The sequence below is a fragment of the Hemicordylus capensis genome, chromosome 3 (genome assembly GCF_027244095.1).
Source record: "Hemicordylus capensis ecotype Gifberg chromosome 3, rHemCap1.1.pri, whole genome shotgun sequence".
NCBI classification, from domain to species: domain Eukaryota; kingdom Metazoa; phylum Chordata; class Lepidosauria; order Squamata; family Cordylidae; genus Hemicordylus; species Hemicordylus capensis.
Window position 1 is genome coordinate 301,831,161 of NC_069659.1, and position 14,456 is coordinate 301,845,616.

Here is a 14,456-nt window from a genome sequence, read left to right on the forward strand (position 1 = left end):
TGTCAGCGTTCTGATCAGGAGGGCAATAGTACATCCCTAGCAGCACATTTCCTTTCAGGACTTTTATTGCCATCCACAGGGTTTCTGTGGAGGACTCCAGCCCTCTTAGGTTTTCTAGCTTGTGAGATTCTATCGCTTCTTTAATATACAGTGCTATGCCACCATCCAGTTTGCCCCTCTGACGCAAATTGAATTTTAAATTGAAATTAATTTTAAACTTTATTCCCTGAAATTGTTTTTAGTTTTGTATTTAAGTTGTGTACACAGACTAGAGACACACATATCAGGTGGCATAAAAATAAATTGCCATGGTCTACAAGAACAGGAAATCAGTCTTTGACCCTTGAATAAACTTAAGCACAAACAATCATGTACAACGCTCTGGGCTCTTTGGAGGAAGAGCGGGATATAAATGTAATTTTAAAAATGGATAGATGGCAATGAGGATCAGCTTAGCACTTGGAACCATCCTTCTCTCTTTAAACATGTCAGAGTAGAACAGGTTGAGGTGAAGACAGACAAAAGTAATCACAGTTAAGGTTGTGTTCATGTATCAAAAAAGGCCTACACACCACTGTAGAGCCATGTTTTCGAGGCAGTATTGTGGTAGTGGTTTTCAGGTTACCTGTTGATTGAAGCCCCATCCTGACATTATGTTGTGCAAATGTACAGACATCTGTACATTATACATGCTTTTGTGTGACTGAGCTCATTTTAAAAGTGAGTCTGAATGCAGATCCCTCAGATGCTTGGTACGGATCAGAAGTGTACTGCTGTTAACTGTGTTCAGCATGTGTGAATCACTGTACCTGTGCACAGATCTATACCTGTGTAAGAATGCACTCATTGTCCAAATATTGAACCTAATGTGTGAATAGGGTTCAAATAAGCAAGTTTAATCCTTCTTCCCAGCTATGATGTCCTACAACCACCTCAGCAGCTGTCTCCATGACATAGCTTTAAAAGGATCAAGGTGCACTGTACATATTTCTGCTTTTAGTATCTTGGAAGCATAAATCTTAAACAGCCAGGCTCCTTTCTAACTTGGCACTTCAAAGCCAACTTCTTCAGGGTATTTTATAGGTATATAAGTGATTCTTCAGCTTTTAGTGGTAACTTTTTCTCATAAGAAGGAATATATGTAAGTTAAGGCATGCCCACTCATAAATTAGCTTATTTGGTTTACATCTAAAAGGATATTTGAATTATGTCCCAAACACACACTTTTACTATGTAAAGGTAAAAAGTATGCTGTCAAGTCAATTTCGACTCCTGGTGCCCAGAGCCCTGTGGTTTTCGTAGGTTTTCTCCCGTGCAGTCTGAGATGATGCCTTTCAGCATCTTCCTATATCGCTGCTGCCTGATATAGTACCAGCAGGGATTCGAACTGGCAACCTTCTGCTTGTCAGTCAAGCTTGTTAGGCAAGTTCCCCGCTGCACCACTTAAGGTGAGCAGCCAAATATGTGCTTTCCAGAAAATATTTAAGAGAAACACTCAAGATTCAGGTGAACCTTTTTTCAATACATATTATAAAAACACACAATTGTGTTTCTTCAAAATTTTATTTCAATTTAAATTATGGGGCCAGCCAGATCTTCTAATAAGAAATGCACTCATCTGAAGAAATGAAATGCTTTCATGGGTGTTACATTGTATACATTTCCCCCCCAAAAAGAACTCACATTAAACAACTTTTAGTAATATCTTTAAGCCTTCACGCAGATAAGAAACCATTTCCAGTACAATAGTTTTTAATATGAATAGCACACAAATGGTCTTAAATACAACTTTTTTTGAATGCCAACACTCCAAGTTTTAATGTAAAAAAAAAAAAAAATTAGAGCCACTTTCTCCCATGCCAAATAGTAGAGAAGCAAAACCAATATCCAGTCCATCTTTTAACTCTTGTATATACACAAACGTAACTTTTAGCATTTCTACTGTCCCCCGTCCCCCCTGCTAAAGTGGAAGCCTTATGCATAATGGAGAATAAATTGCCAAGTAATATTTTCCTCCTCTCAACTACAATAAACCAAAATATAAAAAAGGAGTCAGTACTATAATACCATCTCATGGCCAGTTTTGCCTGTCTATATAAATGATTTTAAGAGAGACTTGTGATTTGTTTTTCCTTTTAGTAGACATTATAAATCACGTTGCAAAAGACAGGTTATGACCTCTAAAAGGATGCATGGCAATGTTTAGACATCCAAAATTACCAGAATCCTGTTTGCTGGAGCTATTTTCCTACTTCCTTCATGAAGGCTTTAAAAATTAGCTAAAATGTCAATCGAGATTAATCAATTATGAAATAATTTAATCAGAAAGAGGCTAGAAAGCAATAAATAATTTTATAGCATTCTCAGTCAGGTTCAATCATGCAGAATTTGAACTTTCATACTCCTAATCCAGATAGTTGGCTGGTTGTGATCTTAGCACTACTATTAAGATGAATAGATATCATTTTGATAACATAGTTTAGATATAGTTAGCAGACTTTTTTGTTATGATCACAGTAACAAAAATGTGGTGCAAAATCAGTCTTTTTAAAAAATAAATACTGATAGTTTGCAGCATTAAGGAACAAGACATTGACACTAGGACAGTTACGAAATTATGGTTTTTGAAGTAAAGGGGAATAAGTTATTTACTTTCACATCTATCATACTGAGTATTAACTATATGAAAGGAATAGAGATTTTCTCTAGATATCCACAAGAAAACAAATTGGTATTAATTTAGCATAATCTTTATAATTTGCAATTGGCTGAACACAGCACTAATATAAATGGATAAGGCCAACATTGAACAACACAGTTTAGTGGGTTCCAGCTCTATATTTTAGTCTACCCTAATTGATGGCACCCCATTAGATCAGTAAATACAGAAAAAATTGGGTTCTCTTCCTTTTAATGCTGCAGTATTTAAGAAATATGAAATCAGCATTTCCATGTGATTCAAAGTATTCATTACATATGCGCTTTCATTTTGCAAAACTCAGTATCAGGTAAAAGTTACAGACTAATACATTAACATTCCTCTGCTGTACAAATTAAATCATTTTTAAAGAAATGAGCAGCCTAGGAGTTATATACAAAAGAAACCAACAAGCATTGTTGAAATGAAATGCAAAGTGTCACTGCTAAGCCTACTGTCTGAAACGCCTTCAAAGTAAAATTAACAAAAACCTTTAGAATGTATTTCCAAGTCTACAACTCAAGTCTCAGAAAAATCACACTAAAAAAAACCACCCCCCCAAACCCCAACCTATTAAGCAGTGAAAGGCATATATACATTTTCCTTATGAACTCTTGAGATTTCACTCTTTTAGAAGTTGCTATGTTTCAATATCGGTTTTATTTGCAAGACAACTGCTCATCCCAATAAGCTCACATCTTAGATACATTTCCCCTTTGATTACAAATAAAGCACTGCACATTTTTTTTAAATCAAGGCATACAATCTTATACTATGGTGCCAAGTATGCACAGATCACATTGTGCTCGCATCTCATATAAGGTTAAGTGCAAACATACGGATTGAATCAGATTTGCAAGCATGCACCCCGTCACTTAAACTACTCTAATACCTTCTCTCCTATCCCACACTATCTTCTATATGTTTGCTTTTATGAACCAGTAATCTCCCCCCCGCCCAGGACTTCTAAAAACAAGCAGTGTGCTTGAATTCAGACACAAAATACCAAGAAAGTCCACATTGTGCAAGAAAGCAGCAGCTAGGTTTGTCAACCTGGACTAAAAAAGGAAAAAAGAGAAAAACAAACACTGTTCACTGAACAGCAGATTAGCAGTAATGTTCCTCATGAATTGATAAGAGTGCCTGATGCTGAATATCTAACAGCAAATGCTGAATTTGGATTTAATATTTTAGGGGTGTATAGGAGATTAAGCTTCTTGCTGTGCTGGTCTTTTCAAATCCCTGATCTGTTTAACTAAATAGGTCTTCTCATCATTAAATTGTTCATCCTCGGTCCTGTCATTCTGAAACTTGCTGAGGAACTCAATAAGTTTGGTCTGGTTCTTTAGGAGAATATCTAGTATAGGCTGTGTCTTGTTAGGGTTGGCTACAAACACCTGCAATGAAAGAAAATGATTAGTACAGCTCAGTTGCTCTAGCTGAAGAGACTGACAGAAATATAGGGTTTTTACTCAGTTCCAAGAAGCCAGCCTAGAAGGTGCTCAAGTCCACAACCAGTATATACTCAATGATCAGTATAGTAAGCAGGGCCAATCATCACTCAAACCATATAACAGAGTATTCCTTACAGATATCAAATGATTTTAAGGTCTAGATAGAGTTTTCAATGTTATCATTTGAATATTCATATTCTAGTTGCCATTTAACTAAGATACTTCCATTTCAACATTATTAAATGCAGTGGCTGATGTCCTAACCAAGTGGATACATTTCAAGGGACTGTGAGAACATGCCAAGAGCCCTTGTGCAAATACCACCGTTTCCCTGCCTGTTGCACCAGAACCCTTAGAGTTCAGAGCGCACACACACGGGCTCTGCAAGATTGGAAACACATCAGTGAGGGTCACCAACACATTTCCAATTTAACAGAGCACTTCTGAAGTACAGGGAGTGCTCCAAACCCTAAAGGTGCTGGTGCAACAGCGGGTGTAGGGGACAGGGGCAGCCGCATTAGGGCTCTTCCCTGCAGTCCCTTGAAGCACATATTCTTTATTAGTCCGGATGTCCGCCAGCATCCCAAAGTTAAGCAGCAATCTGGGACTGGCATAGGATGTTGAAAACAACTCTACGAGAACTATTGGTCTCTTTTCAGCAACATTTAGCAGACCAAGCTACTTCAAGGACAGCTAAGTCCAAGGGTCTTCTTTATTAAGACGTCTTGGGGAAAGTGAAATGCCAAATGTCTGGATTTAAGAGAGAATCTGCTTTGCATAACAGCATCCCTGCCCGCCCCCGTTACCTACACTTTTAATATAGTCTTATTGTACCATCTTAATGTAGCACTAGGTCAGTGTAACCCTTTGTGTTTAAATAAAGAATGTCCTTGCCTTCTTTTTAAAGGGTGGCTTTAATACCGTTTTAAAAGTCACTTTTACCTTAAAGACATGAAAGGCCTCAAACTGAATGTTGCGACTCTTATCTCGTAGAAGGTTCATCATTAGTTTGAGATTTTCAGGTTTACTGATGTATTTTGTCATAATTGTAAAGTTGTGCCTATCCAATAACAATTCACCAAGCAGCTAAAAAAAAACCAAAAAAACAATTACTTTTGGGGGGGGGGAATCAAGATGAACATAATCAGGAATGAGCAAGCAAATAAAGGCAAGAGTTGCATTCATAACATTTTTAGTTATGCTAACTTTTGAAAAATCCCAATACTATTTAATATTGTGGTCTTATGCTCTCCCTGTGCTATCTAAACCAGCATTACCGAGACAGCCGATTTGATTTGGAGAATTTTCAGGAAGAATCTGTGCATGATCCAAACTTTATGGCCAGATAATCACGTGCATGCAGCCCCCTCCAGATTACAACATGGAGCACAGCAACAACAGGGTGGTGCCCAAAGTCCTTACAAGACCTCCTGTTCTGACTGCAGCAGAAGGGAGGAGCCAACTCAACTGGCATGTCCTGGTTGCCAGAAATGCAGTCACTGCAGGACTTTGGATCCAATTGTTTTTGCTGTATTTTGGTGTTCTTTACATTTCTATTTTTTATTGTTACTTGTGATTTTAATTTGGAGTTGTAAGCCATTCTATTTTCTTTCAAAAGGGTATAATGTATTTATTTTAAAACAAAATTAGGGAGCCTCAACATGCTGTTCTAGTCTGGCATGGGACCATATGAGACAGCATGAGCTCTAGGAGGCTAGCAGCATGCGAGGGGGAGCATATGCCCCTGGGGTTGGTTTCTGTGCACAGAAGCTTCCATACCATGAACTTTGGGTGTCCAATGTGTTGGATCATGCCTTTTTTCATACCTAACTAGTCACAAGGATTCAGTTTTCTGCCAATATGGTGACTTGTAAGGAAACTCATTTGAAGGATTCAGGTATTTAGGCACTTTTCACCAAGGTTATACACTCTTGGCAGAAACCAGGGGAAGACTGCTTTTTGGAGCTTGTACTAACATTTAAATAGGCTTAATGGTTTATTTTCTCAGAAAAATCCTTTACCCTTCACATTTTTGTCATTGAGTTAGAAGTCAAACTAGCACATCCCTCTTGCCATGTAATGGGGGTGGGTGGGTGGGAATTAGATATTACACTGTTTGGCTAGAACAAGGAAGCATGCAGGATTTCTTACTTTAAGTGACTGTCGTTTTGTCACGTAGTTTTCTGAATGGAGTAACTTCTCATATTCACTGAAGAACTAAATGGGGAAAGGAAAGGAAAGTTAGGACCTTTCCAGCTATCACAAACACTCTGACCCCAAATGATTTCACTGAACTGAATGTTCAAATATTAAAAAGTAAGAAAACCAAGAAAGACGGGAATTTAAACATTTCAAGTGCTTTGCTTTCCATATTATAATGCAGAGTCCTAAAAAGCATTCTACAACTCGACAAATTATATTTTCAGGCAATTCTTTAGGCAATTAAAGGCCAGACAATTTACATGTATTACCAGATGTGGCCAGTAGATGGAGCAAGGTTGTCACACATGCCACTGATTAATTACTACTATATCAAGAACGAAAAAATACGAGGAAATACGGCTGAAAGGCTTACAGGTTTTTCTTTTTCTTATTAACATTTTATTAAAATTTACATGAGATTACACAATCAAAACACCACCAACACTCCATAAATCCACTCCAGTCCCTTCATACCGATATAGGAAAGGAAATGTATGACTTGGTTCTCAGCTTTTTAGTACTGTACAAAAGCAACCATTTGCTGTTAAATGGTGAAAAACATAAAGTTCTGGGATGAGCTTGCATCAACACAGCTGAAAAACGGGGTTATAGCAAGTAGGTGGCTGGAAAGGAGAGATTTAGCTACAGTTTTGTAAAGTGACAGATCCTAGCAACTATCAGAAGAAGAATCTGATGGAACTAAAATTACATACCCTATCATAATGCTGTTCCAAGAACTCTGCACTCAGCAACTTGTGCCTTGTAAGTAGATCCTGAAAAGAGATTACATGTGTTGTTTAAAAGGTGTTCTTCATATCCTCATAGTTCCAGGATGGATTACAATATAGCTACCACCCAAATTGCCATAGCTAGTCCCTTTCATATCCTTTTGTCCTCCTAGTGATATACTTTTACAAATGAAAATATACTGTACAAAGTTACCCACTCTCACCAACCAATCTTCTTCCATGGCTGCTGTTAACACGGCATGAGGAGGCCACCTCATACGGTGGATTGTCTATTAGGCCCCTCTGCCAGCTGGACAGCTAGCAGCCTCCCCAAAGTTCACCTAGGAACAGTGCAGCTGCTCCAAACCCGACAAATATTTATATACTGCTTTTCAACAAAAGTTCCCAAAGCAGTTTACATAGCTACAAATAAATAAAAATGGCTGCCTGTCCCCAAAGGGGTCACAATCTTAAAAAAAGAAACATAAGATAGACACCAGCAACAGTCACTGGGGGGATGCTGTGCCGGGGATGGAGAGGGCTAGTTGCTCTCCCCCTAGCAAATAAAGAGAATCGCCACTTTTAAAAAAAGGTGCCTCTGCTCAGTTAGCCAGAGACTCTTGGCCCAACTCACCATTGTATACCTCTGGCCTTTCAAATGCCAAGGGAAGGGAGCAGAAGAGGAAGTGAGGACAAGAGTGCCACTCTAGCCCAGCTCTCGGCTCACATTTCATCTTCCACTCCCTTCCCTTGGCTTTTGAAAAGTTGGGAGCAGACAATACGTGAGTTCACACAACCAGGGGTGGGTGGGCAGGTGGTTGGCAAAGGCTGCACAAAACCTACCTCCCCCACAGATGATCCCCATGCCTTTCCCACTGGGTGCACACATGTGCGGCTGTCCCAGAAGCCATGCAGCTTTCCAGCATTGCCCTGGCCTCCAGGAATCCCACAATGGGGGGGGGGTGGTAATTGCCCCATGAGATGGACACTCTACGCACCTGTCTCAGACTGCTCGGGCTGCACAGCCACAGAACTGGAGTGAAGAGCGCACACCCTTAACTCTGGCTAACAGCCGGGCTATGGAGCCAGGTTTGGTGTGGATCCTGGCTGCCCAAGCCCGGGCTTGGCTGTGTGTGAGAATGGCCTGAAGGACTTGAGGGTATTTTTTCTGCTGATGTGATTGCTGAGATTTTATTGGTGCTAGATTATGGTTGCTACTTTGTTATAAGAGTGTTCTTGTATGCTTTGATATTTTTATTCTTTCTTGCAACTTTAATGAACTTCATGAAGGCAGCATAATATATAATTCTAAATAAAGAGTTGTCAAAATATAGATAATGTTACCTTGAAAGTGGCAAATGCATCTGAAGCTATGTCAAATGTCGACATTTCCACATATCTGAAGAAGTCATAGAACTGCTCTGACCACAAAATTATTTTTGCCAGTGGTTCATGTCTGATGCACTCTCTTAACATAATTCCACAATTCAGAGCAATTTCTGGAGATTCATACCTGCAAAGTGAGAAATCAACATAAATACCTCCGATGTAGAAATACCCTTCATGCAAAATTATTAATCACTACTCACACACAGCAGAAACCATTTTGAATTGATAGTATTAGTACAGAATATTCCACATCAGTGAAATTTCTCTATCATCCTTAAATTGCTTGCCAGAATACATTTGGATTCATGATAAAGTTATTTTGTTTTTTAAATTGGATTCATGATTTTTCTGTTTTCTAAAGTTGGGTTTGATTTTCAAACCAAGCGTTTGTCATTGCTTTTATGGTTTGTGGACTGACTGAATCACTGCTCAAATTAAACACTCCCATATCTGAACTGGTTTATGATACAGGTGTGCTAGATAGATATGGGGAAGCAGGGATGCTTCCCAGTCTATACAAGTGACCTAGGAGGCAACGATGGCATCTGTGCTTTTGAACTGGACTCATTTTCGGGGGTGGGGGCAGGAACAAGTTTTGACACAAGGCTCACAGCACTGTATGACCACTGACCACACCCCACCCACCCCGCTGCATAGCTTCAGGTTGCATTGGTGAACATTTTAAAGTTACACTAAAGTGGTGGCAACAGGTTTTCCTGCTCTACTCCCACTGTAGCTGCAAACTGTCACCCACCAGCGCTATCCTAGAGATCAAAATGGTCCAAAGAATGAAGGATCCCTGTGCCCAGCAATAAGGATTTTCATCTTCACTGCATCAATTCAGATTGATTTGGGGGCTACTAAACTAAGACGTTAAGTTCCAGGAATATGAATGTTTTTCCTATTTCAGAGTGGGTTAAATAGTATTGCCTGCCACTAGAAAGGAGGTGTTTGAGGACACAAGACATCTGTGTAGGGGGGAAATGATGTGACATCTGTGTCACATCATTTTGTCCATGCTGAATCAGAGGGTAGGCATATACATGAAGGCAACTCTGCAAATTATGAAGAGCTCTTAGCAGTCATCAGTATGCTGATGATGCACAGCACTCCCTCATGTTTATTGTTCCCAGGCTTGCTTGGGAGCTGCCCATAAATTGAATGTGGACAGACCTAAGAAATGATCAGCAAGACCTGTAACCCGAATCACACACTATAGATTCATTTAAAATACTTCCATCCTGTTTTCTACTTACATATTTAGTGCATCTTTCACAAGAGATTGATATTTTTTATTCTTTTAAACACTAAACCTATGAAGTTTTACTGAACTTAGTATTATGGTGATCAAGAACTTCACTCTCCTCTCTCCCAAAATGTGTGCCAGAAAATACTGATATAGCTGGATTACAAAAAGGTGAGAGGTGAGCTTTCCTGGGTAGGGAGTTCCACAGCCTGGATGCCATAACTGAGAAGGAAACATTGGACTTACTGTGAATTAGTCTTTCTACACAGTGTATGGAAGTCATCAGGAACAATGGGATATCATCCTCTACTTGACAAGCTAGATTCAGGTAAAAGGATCAGCTAACAGGAGGTCTGGCCTTCCTACTGTCTACCAGGAGCAAGTAGAGGATGATAACCCATTGTTACGGATGACCTCTTCTACGCTGTGTGAGAAGGCCCTGCCTATGGTCACCACTTACCTAACTTCTGACTGCAGGAGCAACCAGTACAGGGTTTCTGCTGCGTCTCTGGGCAGTAAACCACCCAGAGACGCAAGTTTTGGGCAGCACAGAAATATGTTAAATAAATAAATAAATAAAATATTCTGATGCAGAAGGAACACAATGTAGGAACGTAGGAAGCTGCCTTATACTGAGTAAGACCATTGGCCCATCTAGCTCAGTATTATCTACACAGACTGGCAGCAGCTTCTTCAAGGTTGCAGGTATGAAAGGAAACAGTCCTTCAGATACCCTGTTCCCAGAGCCAGATGACAACCGGCCTCTCCATGCCAGTCATTTTCATAATCTTGAGCAATGGATCTACTGGCATGGACTCAGACTGCAGCAGTGGCTAGGAGCTGCTGCATTCTGGGACACTGGTCAGCAGACTAGTCAGGAAATGAGGCATCAACTGGCCAAATACTGTAAGATTGTCAATATTTCAGGAGGGGAGAGAATCTCAGAACAAGAGAGGTAATGTTGATAGAAGTTGAAAGCACAAATCTATATTCCTCTGCTTTCCCCAAGAACTGAAAAGTGCTATATTTTCTAAAACTATGGTACAAAGGTAGAAAAGGGAAGATGATAGCTGTACTGAACCTTTTCCCAAATGCAACTCAGAAGATAATCATAAAAGTGTTTTTTAAAAGTCAAGGAAAAGAACTGGTTTTCATTGAGTGAAGAGTTTCTAGGTGGACCAATTCTTTGTTTTGCACATCACTTAAGGAATGTCATTTAAAATATGGAACACAACAATTGCAAATAACCTGCTGTTCCAAACAGCATCAACACAACACCACCCATTAATTTGGGTAAAACTTTGCCTTTGTTTCACTGAAGTTCAACCAAAAAAATCAAGTATGATGCTCAAATGAAAACAATGCAGATTGTGCACTGGGAAACAGCAATCTGGCAAGAAGTGCACACAATGAATTAGTCTTTGTTTCAGCAAGCTTGAGCCAATGGTGTATCATAGCTACAAGGATATGAATCATGTATCAGATGCCACGGGGTGAATTGTGCAGGAGGACTTTAGAGAACAGAATGTGAACTAAACAAAAAGCAGTTGGGTCTGTGATTAAGGACTGGTTCTCACAGATGCAGGCAACCACTGCACAGAGATCCCATGGACAAACTTCAGCATGACCAGGTTTTCACAAGAAGAAGATAGCCAGCAGTCATTTCCATAACTGTGGCTGTATTTTCTCCAACCCCCACATACAACCCATATGACAGCTGCTTGTGTTCTGCCTAGCTGACATTAACATCCCCAATGTAGGCAACATACATGATAAAGAAGAAGGAGGAGATACAGACAAGGGCCATGCCACATTCAGTGCTTTATTGTTAAAATTTTGTACACCGCCTAGAGATGTACATATCAGGCAGTATAGAAATATAATAAATGAATAAATAAATAAATATAAATAAATAAGAGAGAGAGAGAGAGAGAGAGAGAAAGAAAGAAAGTGCTGTGGCAAGACTGGCCCACGTATGCTCAGCCATCCTCTTCTACCTCCACTGTGTGAACCAAAGTTTGCAACTAACTACCATTTCATATGTTCAGACAAAATGAAAAATTGCCGCTTACTACAGATCACAGCCAGAAGCTTTAGCTTTCCCCTTATGTGCAAGGAATGCAGAGCATATGCAAGCTCGAGGCTTTCCACAGTGGGTTCTCATAACAAGTTCTAGTTTGTTATGATGTCTGAATGCTGCCTATGTGAACCAGTCTTAAGTTTACTTGTACAATATACATACCCTTTTAACAGCATGAACAGTATATTTTGCTGAGTGCAGATATATTCGACTGTGGGGGTTCTGGTACCAATTTGTCTTCTCAGAATGTTGTTGAATATCTGAGCCACGTCCTTTTTACCCTGTCAAAAATGTAAACCATAACACAAGTGGTGCATATGAAAAGGGATAATATTAAAAACAGGTCACTTCTCGCCTTTAAAGCAGCAAACACGATTGGCTAATTAGAATAACTTGTATTTATCATTACCTAAGAATGTGTTATCCTGAGAGCTGTTTTAACATATAGAAACACATAATTTAGCTTTTTAACTTTGTAATTTAACTTCTGGGTTATTTATTAATTTGTTTTAAGCTGTTTTAAATATTTAATTGATTTTAATGTTTTGTTTTTATTTGTTGTACACCGCCCTGAGTCCTTGGGTTAGGACGGTATAAAAATGCATTAAATCAATCAATCAATCAATCAGCTTTTTGCTGGACAGTTTTGACCACAAAGTGATTTCAGCCTAGAGGATTTTATTTGCTCCAAGTAATTGTCTTCTGTAACCATTTATATTCTGCAGCTACAGATAAGTGATCCTGGTTGCTACTGGGAATTTCCTCTTCCTCAATTCAAGTGTGTTAGATCACCAAAACTGAAAATTCCATCACTTGTGCAACCTGACTTGCTCAAGGCTGCCAGGCAGTAAACTCTTCCTAGTCGGTATTAGGTAGATCGACATTTTCACTCCCTATGAGCAAATCAAGCAATTACTTGAGTGTGTGCAGGTCTGTATTTGTTCTTATACCAACATGATCCAGCCCACCATAGGCATAGCACAGCTTAGCTTGGAGGAAATGTGGGTTAAAAACATACAATATATTCTAAGTGCTCTAACCACAATTGTGTGTCTTGGCACCCCCAGCAAGAACCTGGGGGTGGGTGGGGTGGATATTCCAAGGAAAGTTAGAAGCCAGTCATCCCCTACCCAATTAAGCTTCATTTAAACATTACCCAAGCTGCATGTGAGACATTCACAGAAAAGTGTTTAAAAGGCTCCAGCGTGAGCTGTTGGATGTTGAATTGCAGTCAGAATATAAATGATGGTAAGTATTTACAAGACAAACTGTTTTCTAAATTCTAATTCTATTGTAAGCACCAGAGCTCTTTGTTCTGGCAATGAGTAGGGTAGTGTTTCTGAAAACTGCCTCACCCAAACCCCACGTATCATAGTAGGCAAGCGTCATTCACCAGCTCAGCCAACTTTGCCCAGGGTCCCATTATTCTTTCCGGACTTGCCATTAACAACAGCATTTCCTTGTTTTTCACATAATGATCTTGGTGATAGTACGCAGTATTACACAATTGCATCATTGTCTGAACTATTTACTACTTCCAAATGATGCAACTTTGTTACTATGATAAAACACACACATGTATCGGATTGGCAGAGGTGAAAGCTAAGATCTACAAGCACTGAACTATGCAGCAAAAGCAGAAAATGTTTTTTTCAGAACCCCCAAATAAGATCACTCCAGTTGTTAAAAGTACTACATTTGTTTTCAAGAGAAGTGAAAAATATTGCGCTTCATATATGACACCCCTAAGATTGTGCCAATATATTGACTAAACGTAGAAAATCAGTGGTGTCTGCCCACAAGCCACTAGAAATCCATTAAAAATGAATGCATACCTCAGACCTAAAGCAGCCATCATCCCTCCCTCCCATAAACAAACAGTAACACCTCTAGAAATAAATTGTGTTATGCCTCACACTAGTCTGCATACCTGAAATATATAATCAGAAATAACCAACTCAAAACAATTCCAATAAAAAAATCAGCAAGTTAGTCTAAAACAGGAGTTCTCAAGCTTCCCCCCCCCCCCCCGAGATGTTGTTGGACTTCAACTCCCATAATCTCAAATCATGCGGCCATTGTGACTGGGGTTTATGGGAGTTGAAGTCCATCATCTGGGGGGACCCAAACTTGAGAACCTTTTGGTTTAAAACATTCTGCAAAACAGAGGCCTTGATCTGAAGAACCGCCTTTGGGAATCTGTCAGGCAAATGCCACCTCCCTCCCTCAAGAGGCCAGATACCAGCACTCCCCCACATGGAAAATAGGAGATTTCCCAAGCATTTCCCAATGGTGAGCATCCTTGGCCTGGCTGTGAGACATGCTTGTTCTGTGTGTGTTCTAAAGTGCACACTCAGTTCACATACGGCAACAGTGAGACTGAACAAGCCTGGCCTGTGCCCCATGTCAACTGTGTCCTAGAATTCTTCACAAGGTATACTGGGTCAACGGCAGATACATGACACAGGCTCTCAAGGTAGCAAGTCTTATAACCACTAGGTTAACACAGCACATGTTTAGGAGAGTCACTTAAGTATTGGGGGGGGGGGGAGCAAGCCGCTTGTATCGAATTCTAGAAAATGCAATGTAATTTCTGCATAACACTTCACACACCGCAATAACCTAGTTTTATAAGACACTAGAATACTCATCACAGCTG

General features: G+C 39.7%; 1 protein-coding gene across 3 annotated transcripts in view; it reads right to left on the minus strand.

The window, feature by feature from the left end:
- Nucleotides 1-1,544: 1,544 nt before the first annotated feature.
- CAB39 (calcium binding protein 39) overlaps nt 1,545-14,456 on the minus strand; it is a 68,871-nt gene continuing 55,959 nt past the window's right edge. For all 3 annotated transcript variants that reach the window (XM_053309645.1, XM_053309644.1, XM_053309643.1), the window contains 6 exons: nt 11,960-12,078; nt 8,427-8,595; nt 7,068-7,127; nt 6,304-6,369; nt 5,095-5,238; nt 1,545-4,095 (listed from right to left, as the gene is read on the minus strand). In XM_053309645.1, coding sequence (XP_053165620.1) covers nt 3,907-4,095; nt 5,095-5,238; nt 6,304-6,369; nt 7,068-7,127; nt 8,427-8,595; nt 11,960-12,078 — 747 coding nt within the window. In that variant the 3' untranslated portion in view covers nt 1,545-3,906. The remainder of the gene's footprint in view (nt 4,096-5,094; nt 5,239-6,303; nt 6,370-7,067; nt 7,128-8,426; nt 8,596-11,959; nt 12,079-14,456) is intronic.